The sequence below is a fragment of the Pseudopodoces humilis genome, chromosome 2 (assembly GCF_049639895.1).
Source record: "Pseudopodoces humilis isolate 2021_Gansu_Grassland_sample_001 chromosome 2, ASM4963989v1, whole genome shotgun sequence".
NCBI lineage: Eukaryota > Metazoa > Chordata > Aves > Passeriformes > Paridae > Pseudopodoces > Pseudopodoces humilis.
The window spans coordinates 82,553,491-82,571,607 of NC_142201.1; the positions used below are offsets into that span (position 1 = coordinate 82,553,491).

General features: G+C 39.2%; 1 protein-coding gene across 1 annotated transcript; it reads left to right on the plus strand.

Annotated features, from left to right (window-relative positions):
• Nucleotides 1–291: 291 nt before the first annotated feature.
• Nucleotides 292–17,570, plus strand: EED (embryonic ectoderm development). Its single transcript, XM_005516156.2, has 12 exons — nucleotides 292–413; nucleotides 3,250–3,402; nucleotides 8,691–8,783; nucleotides 9,732–9,797; nucleotides 10,498–10,623; nucleotides 10,740–10,821; nucleotides 12,394–12,485; nucleotides 13,372–13,505; nucleotides 14,632–14,737; nucleotides 15,489–15,647; nucleotides 16,093–16,166; nucleotides 17,241–17,570. Exons 1-12 carry the CDS (start codon nucleotides 294–296, stop codon nucleotides 17,365–17,367), a joined length of 1,332 nt encoding a protein of 443 aa, XP_005516213.1. The 5' UTR covers nucleotides 292–293; the 3' UTR covers nucleotides 17,368–17,570.
• The last annotated feature ends 547 nt before the right edge of the window (nucleotides 17,571–18,117 follow it).

The window sequence follows — 18,117 nt, forward strand, 5'->3', positions numbered from 1 at the left end:
CAGACGAGCTCGGGCTGCAGGCAGCGCTAGGCTGGTGCCGCCGCGCCGTGAACACGCGGGCTGACTCTCGGCTGAGCCCCCCGAGACGAGCGGGGTCCCTGCCGCCCGCCCAGCCCCTGAGGCCAGGGCGCTTTCCCAGCGCCGGGACAAGGCGCTTTCCAGCGGCGGGAAAGGCGCTCCTCCGCCGGCGTGGCGGCTCCTGCCCGGCCAACGCGGCCGCTTTACGGCACAGCCGTTCCGACCTCCCCGTCCGCGCTTTGCGGCTGCGTGGCGGTGGGTGGGGGGCGGGGAAGATGTCTGAGCGGGGAGAAGCCCCGGCGGCGGCGGCACCAGCGGGAGAGATGCCGGCGAAGAAGCAGAAGCTGAGCAGCGACGAGAACAGTAACCCCGGGGACCTGTCCGGCGATGAGAACGTGAGGCCGGGCGAGGGGGCACGGGTGGGGGGGGCTGGTGTGGCGGGAGCGCGCGCGCGCGCGCGGCGGGCACGGGGCCTCGCGCCGGGGGCGGGCGGGGGCGCGGAGGGGAAGAGAGGGGAGGGGGAGCCCCCGGCCCCGGCGCGCCCCGCCGTGAGGGGACATCGCCCACCGGGACCCCCTCGGCTGTGTCCCGGGCGGGAGAGGGGATGAGGGGCGAGAGAAGAAAGGTGTCTCAGCCCACCCGTCTCGGCTCGGTGGCCGCCCCTCGGGGCCGCTGGAGGGAGGGCCCGGTGGGAGAGACCGGAGAGGGTCTGGGAGAGAGATTCCCGCTTTGCCTCCACGTGGGTGAAGGTGGATTTGAGGCCCAAACTGTGAGCGGGCTGTCTCGAACTCTGCTTCAAAGCGTCAAACTTTTATTTTTTTTTAATTTTCCCTGCAAACCAGCAGCATTTTCCATCTTTTTTGCAGTTTTGCATCGTGTGTCTTCACTGTCCCGTTGTAGAGTAATATGCAGCACAAGTTTATGTGTGCAGCCCCTTGGTGAATGAGAAGTAGGAGATGGTGCTCGTAAACTACTGTCAGCAGAAGGCAGCAGGGATGGGGTCTGTAATCTCTAAGCTAGGTGAAATTCTAGTGTTCAGAGCAAAGGTAATGTGATTAATATAGAACAACTTTATACCAGGAAGGTAAACTTAATCTAAGGTATCGAGCAGTCACTTTATGTAGTTATTGGTGTGGAGGGGGTTGGGTAGTTATTGTGTTTGTGTATTATAGTGTGTGGAAGTTTTTTTCTGCACTTACCCAGCAAGTGAGGGATCTGGACCACATCCTCTACAACCTTTGGAAGTGGTTGTGGAAGTGGCTGGTGAGGTGACAGGCAGGTTTGAGATGTTCCACACCACCGCTTCTGTTTTTTTTTTCATAGCTCAGCAGCATTTGTGGATCCAAGTATAGTTTGGTGACAGACGTTCAGGCTTAATTTGCTGCCATTTGTAGGCTATCACTGATGGTGGAACAGGTTGCCCAGAGATGTTGTGGATGCCCCATCCCTGGAGATGTTTAAGGCCAGGCTGGATGTGGCTTTACACAACTTGATCGAGTGAAAGGTGTCCCTGCCCGTGGTAGGGGGTTAGACTAGATGATCTTTAAGGTCCTTTCCAACACAAACCAGTCTGTGATTATACGATTCTTTGATGTGGGTTGCCTCAGTGGTGAAGGGATTCCTTTTTCAAGAGTTTGTTACTGGACTCCACTGCTCCTCCAAGATGGGGGATTCTGTTTAAAAGTTGACATAATAGTGTTGTTTTGGAGAAAGGGTGTGTTCTGCTCCACAGGTGTCCTATGTGCAGGTTTGTTGGTTATGTGGTAGTTGCATATACCTGGTGTAGTTGAACCACATCAGCTGCCCAGTGTTCTCACATTGATAGTATCTGTCTAGTCCAGAGAAAACTTCAGTCTTGTCAAGTATTAAAATTCTGTCAAGTGTGCTTGGGAGATGAGAATTCAGTTAACTTTGAAATTTTTTTAGTGTAAAGGAGAAGAAACAGGAAAACTTAAAAATTGTTAAACTCGGTTATGAATATTAGTGGAGGGTTGGCTCTTTTAGGGGTCCAATGTGAAGGGAATGATTCCAGATTTGGGCAGTACACTTATGGGCTTGTGTGGTATCCTTCCTCCTTTTTGTCCTCTGCATGTCCTGTTTTTCAGAGTTGTTGGGCAAACAAAGACTAGTACACTTCTACAGGCTTCTGATAATACAGACTTGAAACTGGGACAAAGAATAAATGCTTGGTGGTATTTAGTGTATTAATGTTTATAGTTGACTTCATTCCATGTTCCTAGTGGAGTTCCTAATGCAGCTTTGCGATTCTCCTCCAGTGACAGGCTGTTGTCTGCCTCTGTCTCCCTTAGTTCAGCCCTAGAAATGACCTGGCCTGGGATGAGTTCTTTTACCCCCACTATCCTGATGAAAAGTGAACAGACTATTTTGCCAGAAAAAATGGAAAAAGTTGATTTTTAACAAGCTGAACGTACTCATACAGAAGCACAGGGTTGGCAGGTACAGTGAAGGTGAAGTGCTCTGTGATGGGTGATGTAGGGAAATGTCCTTTTAAACAGTGCCCTGCAGTCAGACCACACATGAAATTGTAGTTTCTGCTGAGTGTCCAAAGCTGATTTAAAATCTCTCAGTGGCTGGATGGATCCCTTTATTTTTCAATTTTCCCCATTCTTATCTTATGATAATGGTTGGAGAGCCAGTTGGATTAGTTAGCTGATCAGAATTTATCTTTTACTGGAAACAAGTAAATATCTGGGAAGGAGCAGAAGAGAGAGGTGGGACTTTGTCTTCTGATGTCAATGCTGGCCCGCTGCAGAACCGTGCTGTGAGTGGTGCTGCCGAGGGTGTACAGAAGCCTCGGAATGGCTCGGTTCTTGGTAGGGTCAAGCCTCGTGTTTTTAAACAAACAACTCTTCTTCAGTACTTCAGAAGTACTCATTTCATCTGGATCAAAGACGTTTTCTAGAGGAAGCAGCTGCTTTCTCTCTAGACATTTTCTTAAGAGCAGCTACCAGTATTCTGAAGAAATGTCACCAGATCACAGTTCATATTTCTCCCTCTTGGATTAGTCCTCATGTGATTCATGTTCTGCTTCTAGAGGGGAATGCTGTTATGCTGGCATTAGATTTAAATATGTGAATCTAAATTACACCAAGATAGGTTCCTATGAATGACAAGAAAAAGTGAAAAGGCCAAGTGCTGCAAGATAAGTTGAATTTATACAGCAGTTAACAGTCTCTTTGTGACATTCTATATAATTTTGAATGTTTTCAGGATGATGCCGTTAGTATTGAAAGTGGTACTAACACCGAACGCCCTGATACGCCAACAAACACTCCTAATGCACCAGGAAGAAAAAGCTGGGGGAAAGGAAAATGGAAGTCAAAGAAGTGCAAATATTCCTTCAAATGTGTAAATAGCCTAAAGGTAGGTATGTGTGAGCTTCAGGGAATGCTGGGCTCCACTTACTAGCAGCAGTGTTAATGTTGGCTGTGAGACAGCGTCATGCTAGATACTTTTAAATATCATTAAACAATTATGTTCCCTGCTGATTTGAAGCAATTATTTTTCTTACATGGAATAGCCAAAATTTTGAAGAAAAGGTATGCTGTGAAGTAGGAAACAGTAGGTAGTGCTGCAGTTAACCCTGTTTTTGTACACTTTGCCAAGTTTTGTATGATGCTGTGATTATGTATTTCGTTGAACCTGTAGATGCTAGAGATAAATATGAGAAGTTGGATAAACAAATTGAACTAAAACCAAACCTATGACAACTCTGTGCAAAGTACAGAACCTGCACTGATTTTTCTATGTGTTGAAAAAAAACCCCAAACAATTCAACCCAACAATCTTAGTTTTTTCCTCACAGTTAACCAGATCAGGTATATTCTGTCCTCTGGCATTATTGTAACTACTGTGTAGTGCAATTTGGTTAATTTATAGTGAGTGTTGGGATCATATGTTATCACCTGATTTAGGCAGTATGTATCTTCCCATGTAACACCTGACAGTTTTAAGAGATGTGGATTCATGGACTTTACTCCCTGTTCTAGCATAGTGCTGTTTTCTTCTGCACTGGTGACAGACTATGGTGGACTGAACAAGTTTTCTCATTCATGACTATTTTACTCTGTCAGAATGTTCTTCTTTTTCTCATTCCTCAGCCTTCTGTGGGATATTTATGTGGAAAAAGCTGTAAATGAGCCTTATGATTTGATTTTTGTAAGATTTCTAAATAAAGGATGATTGTGTCAGGAACAAGATGGACAAACGCTCTGAGGATCTGTGTAGCTCAGTAGAGGATATTTTCTGCAGAATTGCTCTAAGAGTATTTTTTCATTCCTCCATGCATAACTGTGGAGCTGTGATGGTGTGGCTCTTTCTGAACTTTGTCTTCAGGCTGGCTTAGTGAAACACCAAGGTACCTGAGTAGGAGGGGATAAAAGGTTTGGAGCATGGAAACCTTCTAAATGAGCTTTGTCAGTGGAGAAATTGTGATACGAAGTTACACTGACAAAAGTATCTGAGAAACAAATTGATCTTGTGTTCTTGAACTATAAAAATTATCTCCAGGCCTTTGAGGGTGTAGGAGGAAGGGAAGTTGTTTCATTTCACCAAGGTAGGCAGCAGTTCCTGTGATTCGCGTGAATCGCCCCCGCGGATGGTGCTATTTGTGGCTTCAAGTCATACTTCAAACACAGACATGGGCCTTTGGACACTCAAACTTTTAACAAGTTCTGAGCTTTGTTACTCATACTTGTTTTCTGTCTGCAGACGAAAAGGGTTAGTACTTTCCAAGTGTCTTCTGGGAAAACAAAACATTCCTTCACTCCAGTATTAATCCAGACCCCACTGTAGGGCAAACCAAAAGACCAAGCTATGAAACGAAGCAATCCCTGATTTCCTTGGATTTGGATCAGGGCCTGGGAACAGATTCCTGTGCAAGTGGAATCAAGCTGTGAGGGAGTAAATGTAGCATTTCAATTAAGTGGAGTATTTTTATTAGCTTTTTTCCCCATTTCTCTTTGATCTGAAATGAATGGTAATAAGAGATGTGCATGTTAATATGAAGATTAGGTAGCATCCAAATTTGATTTTTTACTTCATGACTGAGGAAGCCTCTCTACCATTTCCTGTTCATCCATACTAACTTTGCATACTCTGGCAAAAACTAGTGATTGAATGTTGTATATGGGTTTAGAAAGACATGTGTAACTCTTTGAGTACCATGTCATATATTCCCTAGTTTATATGTTTTTGAACTATGCTGTAAGATGGAAGTATTGAAGTTAGTGAAGGATCAACATGATTTAAAGATCATAGAAATTAATAATCTTTAGGGGTGTATAAATTACATGTTTTTGCACTTTCATGCTTATGGTTTCCCCCTCTTATTTTGTTTTTTTTTTTTTTTTTACTTTTTTCCTCAGGGAAACAAAGAAATGTGGTCATTACTGTCTGCTTTGAGTGTCAAATGGTTATGACTAAGCCTGAAAAACTCAGTGCTTGCTAAATATGCTTTTTAAACACTACTTTGAGTGTTATTTTGGATGAAATTTAAGCATCAGGAAAACAAAAATGCAACTTGGAAAATGACAGGAAATAAAAAACTCTCTTTTTTTTCTTTTTGGGGTAATAAGTTACTTGTAAGATGTACTGAAAAACCTTTCTGTGGGCTGAATGGAAATAGGGTTTATAAATGACCGTATACAGCTAACACAGCTAGCACAGTTGCACATCCTCATATATCCATATCTGTTTTGCTGATTGATCTTCTGGCAGAAAACCATGTCTGTTTTGCTTTATTGTGCTCCCTTTAAAGCAATGCAATTATTTTCCCTACCATTTACTTCTGCTTAGGGTGTGTGCTTAAGTTGTAAGCAGCCTGGTGTTGTCTCAGCTTCTACTTGCTGTCCCCTGACCTGGGAACCAGTATCCAATGCCACGCAGAATTTTAGCTTGTTGATGTGTAATGGAGACTAAATGAAACTAAACCCACTGCCCATAATGGCTTACTTCAACTTCTGGGAACTGGAAATGCGTGTGTGGGTTGTTGGCTCCCCACTGGCAGTGTGGGTGACACAGATTAAAAGGCATTCATGCAGGTGATTATTTTTGGCATAGTATTGACTTCACTGCTTTTGTCTAAAACCAGGTCTAATCTTACTTCTTGATTGAACCCGAGTTGTTGTTGAGTGAGTAGGCTTGGAACTTACCACTGATTATTTATTTGCTTTTGTAGCAATAGGTCTGTTTTCTTTTTCGCCTTCTTTCTCTAGTGCATGAAGAACCTGGGTACTTTGGGTTTTGTGCCCTTTATTCATAGCAGGGACAAGATGGCATTTCACAATTTTACTTTTGGACGGGTATCTGGGTCACTTCTATCTGTACAAACCAGTGTCAGATTTGTGTCACATACTTGGCGTCTGAGCATAGCCATCTTGTACGGCACCTAGAAGTACAATGTTTTGGAAAAGCTCCTTCATTGTTTAGCACTTGGGACAAAAATTAGAGCAGGCAAGTATTTTCGAAATAGCTGTGTGCTGTCTCTGACCACTGTCCCCAGTGTTGGGAGTTTAAATAGGAGCAGAGCTTCTGCAGATACCCTGCTGTCTTCCTGCAAGAGCTTCTGCCTGGCTGCTTCATCCATCAAACACCAGCAAAACTGCAATATGTACAGTCAGGCTCCTGGAGATTGTAGCACTTGGTGTGAGAAATGTAGTGTGGGTGAAGTAAGTAGACTAAAGACATTCGTCTTGCTCAGTAATTTTTTCCAGGGAAATAGGTTTTCTTTGAAAAAGCTTGCAAAATACTTTAGGTATGTACTCAAATATAAACTGTGGAAACAACGTAGCGCTCTGTTGTATATCTCTACTTATCACCTTAGTCTGGGTCCTACCTAGAAAATCAGAAACTTACTGAAACTTATGCTGGAAAAATATCTTATCTTGAGGGTGAAAAACATACTGCTTTTCACTTTCCATATTTTGTTAAATTTATCAGAATCAGGGCATATGACAGAGAACAAGGTTGTTCCACAAAAACAAATGTAAAACCTGCTAATGTGTCTCTGTAATAAAGCAGTGGGAATACATGAATTTTACCTGTGTTATCTTCATGTGATACGTCAGAAGCACTCACTATTAAGAAGCAGCAGGAACTCCTTCAAGCAGAAATTTGAAACCAAGTTATTATTAGTGGAAAAACTTCATTAGCATTCTGAATTTGATCTCTCAGCCATTCTCTTCAAACAAGACTTAAATACACTCAAAATTAAGGCTACCAAGTAAAATTGATAAATATATTGCACACAAAAAATCATGACCTTGTATATGCAATTTTATGGCTTACAGTTTTCCTCATTCTTCATTTCTAGTTAAACTGTAATGCTTTACAGATACTGAATACCTGCTTTTTTCTTCTGTCCTGGGGTTACTAGTAACCTTGCTACTTTTCCCTTTCCTAATATCCTATATCCCTCATCTTGTAATGCCATTAGTTTGTTCTTTTGTGTTATGATGGGTAATACTTTGAGTTAAGCTTTGAACAATTCTTCTGAATCTTTATTGAGCTTTAAAGTTGTTGTCTCTCTTAAGAATTGCAGGAGGGCCTTCATCTGTGAAAGATCTTCTGCTTTCTCTTTCTAGCTCTTCTAGTTATTTCTGTTAATAACAGAGCCTTTCTCAGTAAATAATGCTATTTAAATTTTTTCCTGACTTCCTTTACTTTTCTTTTTCTAAGGAGTGTTAGACTCCCTACTCACACCCCCTCCTCGAATTTATTATTTGGTTTTGTATAGGCCAGAGCTGCCAGGGCTAGTACTTCTTGTGTTGTCTCTGAAGTGCTGCCATTTGAAGGCTGCTGAACAGCCATCATGAGACACTTCCTTCCTGCCTGCACTGTCCCAGACAGTCCCCTGTGGGGAGGCACTTCAATGAACATTATTCTTGCTAAAAACATCCTGTTAGGACAGGCCAAAATACTGTTATCAATTAATAACAAGCACTACCATATTCATCACAATTCATAAACATACCTACTTTTTTTTTTCTCCCAAACTGATGTAAGTTGTATAAAAATAATACTTGGCATTTCTCTGGTAACTGTAAAAGGGAATCTGAAAACATTTTGTAGACATGAACTTTGTTAGCGATATTGTGACATGCTGGAGAGAGTTCCTTGTGTCTGTGGCAAAGTTACAAGACCTAACTGTAATGTAATAGTTAAATGTGACTTCTCCATCCTTATACCAGTGTAATTCTTCTCTCTCCTGGTAATTCTTACCCGTGAATTTGCAAATCCTTGTGTATAGGTAATTCTGATAGAAAATGCGTATAGGTATGACCTTAGATGCAGAGATTGCCTTATTGAGAAATGTGAAAAAAAATAGTAGAGCTGCAAATACAACTTGGGAGTTCTGCCAGCTTCTAGGCGTAACTGAGACAACAGTTCTTCCCCTTTACTTTTTAAAAGCTTGGTGGAGAAAGAAAAGAGAGGGGTACATTTGTCAGAATATTCCTTTAAACCTCCCTTTAAGACAACTGAGCTAAAATGTGATGTTACAAAACTGTGATTGGTAACTGTTCACTATCTAAAATTATACTGGCTGTGAACCCATTAGTTTGAGGAGGGAAACTTACCAATTAAAGTGTTAAATTTCACAGCCTGTGAGTTTTGTTGGGTTTTTTAACTCTACTCTTACTTTACACCTATAGGAGGACCATGGCCAGCCTCTGTTTGGAGTGCAGTTTAACTGGCACAGTAAAGAAGGTGATCCTCTTGTTTTTGCCACTGTAGGCAGCAACAGAGTGAGTAATCTGTTTTTTTTATCATACGCCCTTCAGTGTGGTTCTGCATGCATTCCTGTTTTCAAGCAATCCCTTTACCTGCGTTTGGTACAGACACACAATATAAACAGATGTATTTCTAAGATGCGTAGCATCTGTTATCTGGGACAGCTGCATCCTTTGGATTGTTCTACGAAGTCATGTTAGCTATTTGGTAATTAAGCTATGTAGTAAAGAAAAAAGTCGTTAAGTAATATACATATGGGATAAGGAAGAGAGGTGCATAAATGTATCTTCTCAATGAAATTGTTCTTCATAAATGTTATTATTTTCTAAAGGTCATGTACTGATATATACAGGATGAGAACCGTCTGCAATGATGCCAGCCAGCTCAGTAGCTAAATTAATGGCCTGTGTGGGGTGAATTTATAGACTTCCTCTGAACTGGGATTGATGTCATTTCAGTCTTGAAAATAACCTGAGAAATATGTTTTATGCAAGTGTTGTGAATAAATAAGAAGTGTTTAATTTCTAGGTTTGTTCTGCCTGGCAAGTCACCAGAACACACTAAACTAAGTTTAAGCACGGTTTCAATGAGTTGTTAAACTAAGTTTAAGCAAGGTATCAATGACTCATTACAAGACCAAGTCACATTAGAGATGACTGCAGTAAGTAATTCCAACAAGAGTTTATCTTATTAAGGTAATTAAAATAATAAACTTCAATATCTGGGAAGGACAGCTGACAAGTCCTGGAATGGTGCTTTACTGAAACTGCTGTGGGCATTCTTTTATCAAAAAACCATTTCCACCTGTTAAACAAATGGATGATGGATGAAATCTAAACCATAGAGATACTCCACCTCTCCTCATCAGGCAGTCAATAGATGGGTACTTGTGATTTCCTTTTGAAATATCACAACTGAGCAGCAGTCTGTCCCACTTACTTATTTTTGTTTTTTTTTTCCAGGTTACTTTATATGAATGTCATTCCCAAGGAGAGATCCGTCTGTTGCAGTCTTACGTGGATGCTGATGTATCCTTTTAAGTTAAATACCCACGATTGCTTCTTCTTTATGAAAAATCAAGAGGCTCTGTAGGAAAAAGCATGAAAATGTTTTGTCTGTGATTTAATACTTTGCTCATGTGGTGCATTCTTTATGTTAGGTCCAAGTCTTGCCTCTTTCCCACATCCTAGAATCCCCCTGTTGAAAAAATGTTAAAAACGCAGACTCAGAGACCAGACTGTATTAAAATATTTGAAAACTGATTCTCCATCGGTTTAATCTTCTCAACACTAATGTTTGTATAATGTTTCCTTGCTTTACAGTGGTCTCAGTTTCTCTGTGAATTGGAACAGGGTTTAAAGCCTAAGAATGTCGTTTCATGCTCTGAGGCATTAATAATTTGTGTTGATCATTTGCAATACACAAGTCATTAACTTGTGGGCTCGGTTGTGATTCATTATTCCCAAGCAAAGGTGATGCCATGAAAGAGAAGTTCTTCCTTGTATGTTATGGAACAGAAGTGAGGAAATCAACATCTGTAGAAAAGGCAATGTTGCTGGTATTTCCAGGTGTATAACTGAATTTGTGTCTTTTTCTTATGGCATCCAGCAGAGACTCCTGGGCACTTGGTTAAAATAGCAACAGGTTTGTTTGAAATAAAATTCTGTTTAAAAAAAGAAAATAAAAAATCTCCTGTTATTCTGTGGTCCTTAACTTGAGGCATTGTAGGCAGATGAAAATTTCTATACCTGCGCATGGACATATGATAGCAATACAAGCCATCCTCTTCTGGCTGTGGCAGGATCCAGGGGTATTATTAGGATAATTAATCCTATTACAATGCAGTGCATAAAGGTGAGTGTTCAGGACTTTGAGATACAGCTTGTGTTTCAGTAAGGCATGACACTTTTCCTCTAAGTACATGTAAACATGAGGGGAAACGGTAACTTGGTCTCTGAATTCTATCCCAGCACTACGTGGGCCATGGAAATGCAATCAATGAACTGAAATTCCATCCAAGAGATCCAAATCTTCTTTTATCTGTAAGCAAAGGTGAGGAAAAACGTCTGTTGTTTTTGTATAAATGAGGATATTTTAGATTGGAGTTTGGTCTTCAATATGGCCAAAAACCTTCATGAATTTTTTTTTTTTATGAATGGCACTGAGCAAGTTCACTGTGACAGTTGAGAGCAAATCATGCTTTTTACATGGCTATGTATTTTATACTTACTAAATCCATGGCCTACAACCATAACTCCAGCTATGGTGCAAAGGGATTGTGAGTAGTGCTGCTTTTCAAGAAAGAAGAATCATGAGCCTTGGGTTTGCTCTTTACTTTCTTGACAGTTGAATTTAAGTTTTTTTCAGTTGTTGAATCACGTTGCCATCTAGTGGGGACGTCTTAATGTTGCAGACAGCGTTTACCGTTATGGTTGTGGGGAAAAACCTGGATTGTCTGTTGCTTGGGAACTTTAATTGGACTTTGAGTAAAAAGCATATTAGTGAGGGGAGTTTTTGGTAGAGTGTCCTATGGGCTTGTCCAGAAAGTTCTAACAGTCACAGCTTCCTAATATTGACTGTTTAGTTAAGTAAGGGAATGATCTGCCACAAGGAGGTGGCCTTCAGCAATGCTTGAGTTGGAAACATTCACTTAAGGGGACTGTTGGCTTTAGTGTAATTTGATTTAGTGATGAAGCTTCATGAGAGCAAGAGTTGGGAAGCTCTCTGATGCTTGCAATAGTCAAGTTGGTGCTGTGGGTCTGTAAAGATCCAGTTTCTATTTTTTTAGGTTCTCTTTGTAATAATGTTTTGACATTAGCCGTAGTACTACAAGCTTTAAGGTGCAATCCCTGGACCAGGTGCTATCACTAAGACATGAGGCAGGAGAATATTTGGACTGTTTAAACTGCTTGGCTGAGAGATTAACAAAAAAGGGAGAATATTTGGGACTATGTTGCCACCTGTGTCCCTTCTGGGGTTTTGGGTGTTGCTGTAATTCAGTGCAATGTACATGTGGAATCTGAAAGGGAAATACACTAGAGGTGTTCCCATTTCCAATTGGGAGATACACTAGAGGTTCTTCATTAGAAATTGTTAAAACTTCCTTTAAATAGGTGGATTAGTCTGATTGACTTTGGAATACATATTGTTTATATAAACAGTTTTTCCCTTCCTTACTGACTGTGGTTCATAAAGAATAATGTTCTAAAGGTTAAAAAATGGAAAATCAAACCTTTCTGAATGTTGATGTTAGAATTGCAGAAAGGAATTCTCGTATTTTTTGATACATAAAATTGTTTTTTTATGACTGACTAAAAGCATATTTGTCTGAGATCAGACTTGTCCTTGCTTTTTGGATGATCTAAAGATCCAAGTGTATTTTTGTTAGAAACTCTCCCTAGGGGAGGGGGTGGGCACACTTTTTCAATTACAGAATTACTTCTGACAGTAAGTTATAATAGTAATTTTAGTTAATGCAGTTCTGTTGTTTCTAAAAAGAGAAGAGGAATTAAGTGCTTTTTTTGATGTTGACCTACACACCTGTTACTCAAAGTGGTTAAGCTGAAATATATTATTCAAATGTACATGTAAAAAGCAGCATGTAATTCTATTTGTTCTTTATAGATCATGCATTGAGACTGTGGAACATCCAGACAGACACGCTGGTTGCAATATTTGGAGGAGTAGAAGGGCACAGGGATGAGGTGTTAAGTGCAGTAAGTGGAAGACCGTGGGGCAGTGATTTAGATTTACAAAGGGTAGTAAGCAACCTTTTATCCTCTTGTGCACTGTTTGGTATTATAACTACTTAAAAAGAACCACCTGGAAGTGCATAAATACTGTTTCAAGTATTTATGCACTTTAGATAGACAACTTCAAATGTCAGGTGGTTTGATTGATGTGACCATCTCTTACAGATAGGATCTGTGTGTTTCAGTAGCTGGTTTTTTTGGGGTACAGCCTAGAAATGAGCAAAATAGGGCTCAGTGGGGCTAGAAAGAGCAACATTTCATGATGGTCCCACTTTTGAAGTTCTTGAGTTCTCATCAAGTCAAGCATAAGCAAATAAACCTGGAAAGACATGGTAGTGAAGGAAAGAAGTTATTTAAGTTAAATTGTTTTTCAGTGGCTGTGAACAGACACTGGTATCCAGCAAATATCAACTAGAATAGTTAACTTTTAATATGCTGTTCTTAAGAACTCTTACCATTATGGTTGTATGACCTGTTGTGAAAGGTGAGGGGTGCATCTGTAGGAAATCTGACACTGTCTTTATTATTCACCCATGTTGTAGCCCTGGAATTCTGCCAAAGTTGCTCTTTGGGAACTTAGAGAAGGAGGAGAACTAGTTGTAGATTCACTGTCTGTCAGTGCTGTTGAGTATGTCTCTCTTTCTTGAGGGAGACTGAATATAATTACTAAGATGCTGTGCTGCTGTGCAGTGAGCTGGATTACGTTTTTAGTATTTTTCTATTTGAAATACTCAGTTTTATTGCATGCTCTACACATAAAATGCTGTTTTGATGGAAACGATGTAATAAAATCTGAGTTGATGTAATGCAGCCTAGGGTTGGAGTGCTCAAAATTATTTTATATACATAGGATTATGATCTTCTTGGTGAAAAAATCATGTCCTGTGGGATGGATCACTCTCTAAAACTCTGGAGAATTAATTCCAAGAGAATGATTAATGCTATCAAAGAGTCTTATGAGTACAACCCAAATAAAACCAACAGGTATGTAGTCTTCATTTCCTTGACTGTCTTTGCAACACATGAATACTCCTATCAACAGTCCAGGTTCATTCCTTTCCATGTTGGGAGGTTTTGGGGAGTGACCTGGATATTGTGCTGGGTAGTGAACCTCACTAGATTGTGTGTCTTACTGATGTTTGCTTCACTGGAATTTTATTGAATTCTGATTCAAAGTCCCAAAAATTTTATTTTTAATTATCTCAATTATTTCTTTGCTTGACTAGAAAATGTCTCAAACTATTATCATAAAGCTTGTATTTTGTACATTTCAAGATGTCAGTATTTTTTCTTCATCTCATCTCATCTCAAAATTTCTAGAAGGGGATCAAATCTGTGTAATTAAATGTGGCAAATAATCTTATATTGAGTAGTTAATTATTGTGTATTATTTGACTTTGGGGTGGGGACAAAACTGTTTACATAGTAATATCTTTAATTTTCATCATTCTCTGATTTGACCTCAGATATAAGTAAATTATCAAGTAAACATAGTAATTAGATACATGATAGATAAATCCTCCTTTATGAAGTTCTTCAACTTTTTGATCTTAACTTCCAGTTAAACCATTGAGAGAATTGAAGAGTCTAAAACACAGTGAACATGTTCAGCAATGAGACTAGCTGTGAAAATACTCTCGCTTTTTTTGGTAATGTTACCAAATATTAAATGATGCTTTTTAGCGTGCTTTTTTTTAAATGATAATTTTTTTAAAGTGTGCATTTCTATTTAACAATTCAGATGTTGCAGAAGCAGCATCAGGAAGACTGAGCTTTAATTGGTTCTTGAAGTATTTGGTGACAGGCATTGTATTCAGCAGCTGAAGGAGTAGTTTTACTCAGCACTATCTCTGCACATGGGAGATACATGGGAAACTTAGTTATTTCATTAGGAATGAGGATGAAAACAGGGACTGTTCCTATTACTATTAAAAAGAAAAACAAACTGCATACAAAATCTACTTTGTTATAAAACTGTTAAAAAGTTTGGCTTGTTCTTTTAACAAACATGTTAAAACGTTTAACAAATATGTTAAAACGTTATTAAAAAAATTACACTTGTGCTTCCGTGTTTGTTTTTCTGAACCTCACTTGGCAATTTTCTCCATAGGCCTTTTGTTTCCCAGAAAATTCACTTTCCTGACTTTTCTACAAGAGACATACATAGAAACTATGTTGACTGTGTACGGTGGCTGGGAGACCTAATTCTTTCCAAGGTAATGCTGCAGCTTTTTCAGCTACATTACATTTATTTGCTGGTCCTGAGGATCCTAAACCTTAGAAATTTTATTAGCATTTGGGTCTTAGCTTAGATTACTACCTTGTGTTAAATAATTTTGTGGAGTGTGCTGTGGATTTTGTCACCTGTCAGGATGTGTGGGTAAGCAGCTTATACTTAACTGCAAAATTCTTCCTACAGCTGTACTCTGCTGCAAGTAAAGGGTTTCTGGCTAACCAGAATCTGCATGGAACATACAGAAAAGGAATCTCTAGATGTTGATTAGGGATCCTTCTGCTAAAGAGTGGGATGAGGGTTATCATAATGGAGTGACTTTGATTAATGTGTTGTGTCCACTAGTAACATTGGCTTGCAGATATTAAACCAGGCAGTCCAATTGCCTTGAAGGTGCACTCACCAGCAATTTGTGCACTGTCCTGTTAGTCAAAGGGATTGGGTAAACAGTCCTCAAAACAAGTTTAAGCTGCTAATTAAATTGTGTTTGAACACATGTGGTTGACTTCATCTGAAGTGGCTGAGGGAGGGCCCCTGCAGTCCCATTACCTGGCAAAGCTGTGAGGGCATCAGGTTGCCAGTGATGGACAGTGATCTAAGGGCAGAGGTGAGATTTTCAGTTCTGCTTTTCTTACTTTCATTGGGGAAGCTGTAAGGTTAAATATTTGCTTATAGTTAGACCGATTCTGCAGTGTGCTTTACAGGTGATTTTTCTTTTCATTGTTTCACTTCAGTCTTGTGAAAATGCCATTGTTTGCTGGAAACCTGGCAAGATGGAAGATGATATAGATAAAATCAAGCCCAGTGAGTCAAACGTGACCATTCTTGGGAGATTTGATTATAGCCAGTGTGACATATGGTACATGAGATTTTCAATGGATTTCTGGCAGAAGGTACATGTCTGACTTTGCTGTATTTGAACGTGTGTAGCTTTTAATTGATTACGTGTTTATGGGCATAGGAAGGGTCTTGGTTCATGAGATGTTTGAGAGACAGAATGGTTTGCTGTATGGGGTATGGGGCTTTGTATGAACCTGAAGGAGCTCCAGATTTTTTTATTCTGGGTTCTGCCTGTGGAAAAAAATTCCACCAAATAAATATTTATTTTCCACTGGAAATATGTTTCCGGGTGTCTTCATCCCCTGTCTGCAGAGACTGATAAAATAGAAGGAAGGAGGAAAATTCTACAGCCTTTCTGACTCCTCCAACAAGCTCATTAAGCTGTTCATATTTAAATGCTCACACACAATTTATCAGCTCTACAGCCCTTAGAAAATTCTGACTTTCTTCTTTGAGGGAGTATTTTAAAACTTCTTTATCCTCTGCTTTATTTTTAAGATGCTTGCTCTGGGCAATCAGGTTGGCAAACTTTATGTTTGGGATTTAGAAATAGAAGATCCACATAAAGCCAAGTGAGTACTTTATTTTGTTTTTGCTAAGGCAGGGTGTTGGGATACTTTTCCTTTCCAGATAACAGAGAAATAATAATAGAGAAATTCTTTACAGTACTACCTACTTTCCATTATAACTACTAGGGAAATGAACATTGTGAGCTCCTGAAGGTTAATGTTTATTACAGCTCACTAATTTATAATTTATAGTAATGCCAAGAGGCCCCAGTTGGGTTCTGCTGGCTACCATGTGTAGATACAGTAAAAGGCAATTTATTTCTCAGAGTTTTTGCTAATTGGGTGGAAATTTTGCAAAGCCACTAGAAGAAGAAGTGCTAGGTGGGTGTAGCACATGACAAAGGTGAGATAGGTGACAGGACTGGAGTAAAAAGTGAATATAAAGGTGAGCTACAAGCAGCACAGAGTAGAGAGAACACTATGGCTTTCCACTTCCTCACCTCTGTTGCCAGGTAATTTCACAGCATGTCTCTTAGATACATGTGGATACATATGTATGTGTGAAAACATGCAAATGCAAAAAAACCCTGAACACAAAAAAGTGTCCCAAACAAACCCACTCCCAAAAAACATTGTATATAAAATGGATATACGCTGTATAAATAAATACTTCATGTATTTTATTTTTATATACCCTATTTATATATATATATATGTTTATTATCCATAATATATATATGTTTATGATACATGTCTTTATGTATTTATATATCTAATCCATCTAAATACATATATATGAATACATTAATGGATGAAATTCCTGGAAGTGCTGCAGTCTTTGGTCAATGATTCTGGTATTTTATTCCTAATGATGGCAAATGACACTGATTATGAAGTCCTAAATAATGTGATTGAATAAGCTTTCAGTCTTTGCTTCAATAAAAATTGGGTGGATGAGAAACAACTGGTGGGTGAACAGGAAACTGCTTTTCCAAGTCCTCATTTGGAATACAAAATACACCATGAAGGCCATAATCTTGTTGCCTTCAATTCCTCCTAGGTCACATAAATAACAGTGCTCCATGATGTAGTAGGAAGATTTGACATTGCAGCTGAATAATTTTCTTTTCTTTCTAGGTGTACGACTCTTACTCATCCTAAATGTGTTGCTGCCATCCGACAGACCAGTTTTAGCAGGGATAGCAGTATCCTTATAGCTGTGTGTGATGATGCCAGTATCTGGCGCTGGGACAGATTACGATAAAGTACTTTTTCTTAATTCATAGAAGAAAATATATTTTCAAATTATAATATAGTCTGTTAACTTGCTAGTACAGTAGATGCATTTAGTGTAGACTTTCTCGAAGGTTCAGCAGGCTGGAGCTGGACTTAGTGATGTTTACATTCTGTGTATTGTTCTGCTTGAAATTGCTGCTTTTAATAAAAAGAAGTATTTTTGTAAAGTTTTCTGAATTGTCCATTTTAATTATTTCCCACAAGAAGTTTTCACTTACAGCGTAGGAAATTTATTTGTGTAGAGTTATCACATGATTGTGCTTGTAACTTGCTAATTTGTTATATTTATGCTTGCAGTTGTATTTTGTGCCTTTTGAAAACCTAATGAAGATTTTATTCAGGCACAGCACAAAGGAAATGCTACTCTTAAGAATATAATATTGTTAATACAATACTCTTAAGAATATAATATTAATATATATATTAATATATAATAATATATAATATAATACTCTTAAGAATATAATATTGTTAAACCATTTCTAAAAATATTTTGAACTCATTCCTTAAGTAAGTTGCAGATTGAAATTGATTCAATTTTTGTAATCTCAAATTGGGATTTGCTTCTCACCATGTCTGTTAGTAACTAGGGGGCAAAAAACCTCACTGGCTTTGTTTGGTGGATCACATTGTTTTGTTGTTTGAATTCTGTCTGTCTAGTTACTGCATTTATCTAAAAGTTAGTTTTTGGAAATATTTTAATTGCCTCTATTGTCAA

Excerpts from the sequence above, each read along its gene's own strand:
- EED (XM_005516156.2), top strand. The coding sequence starts at position 294 with ATGTCTGAGCGGGGAGAAGCCCCGGCGGCGGCGGCACCAGCGGGAGAG. Across the intron at positions 12,486-13,371 it reads GGGATGAGGTGTTAAGTGCA|GATTATGATCTTCTTGGTGA; the intron begins GTAAGTGGAAGA and ends TTATATACATAG. Across the intron at positions 16,167-17,240 it reads GAAGATCCACATAAAGCCAA|GTGTACGACTCTTACTCATC; the intron begins GTGAGTACTTTA and ends TTTTCTTTCTAG.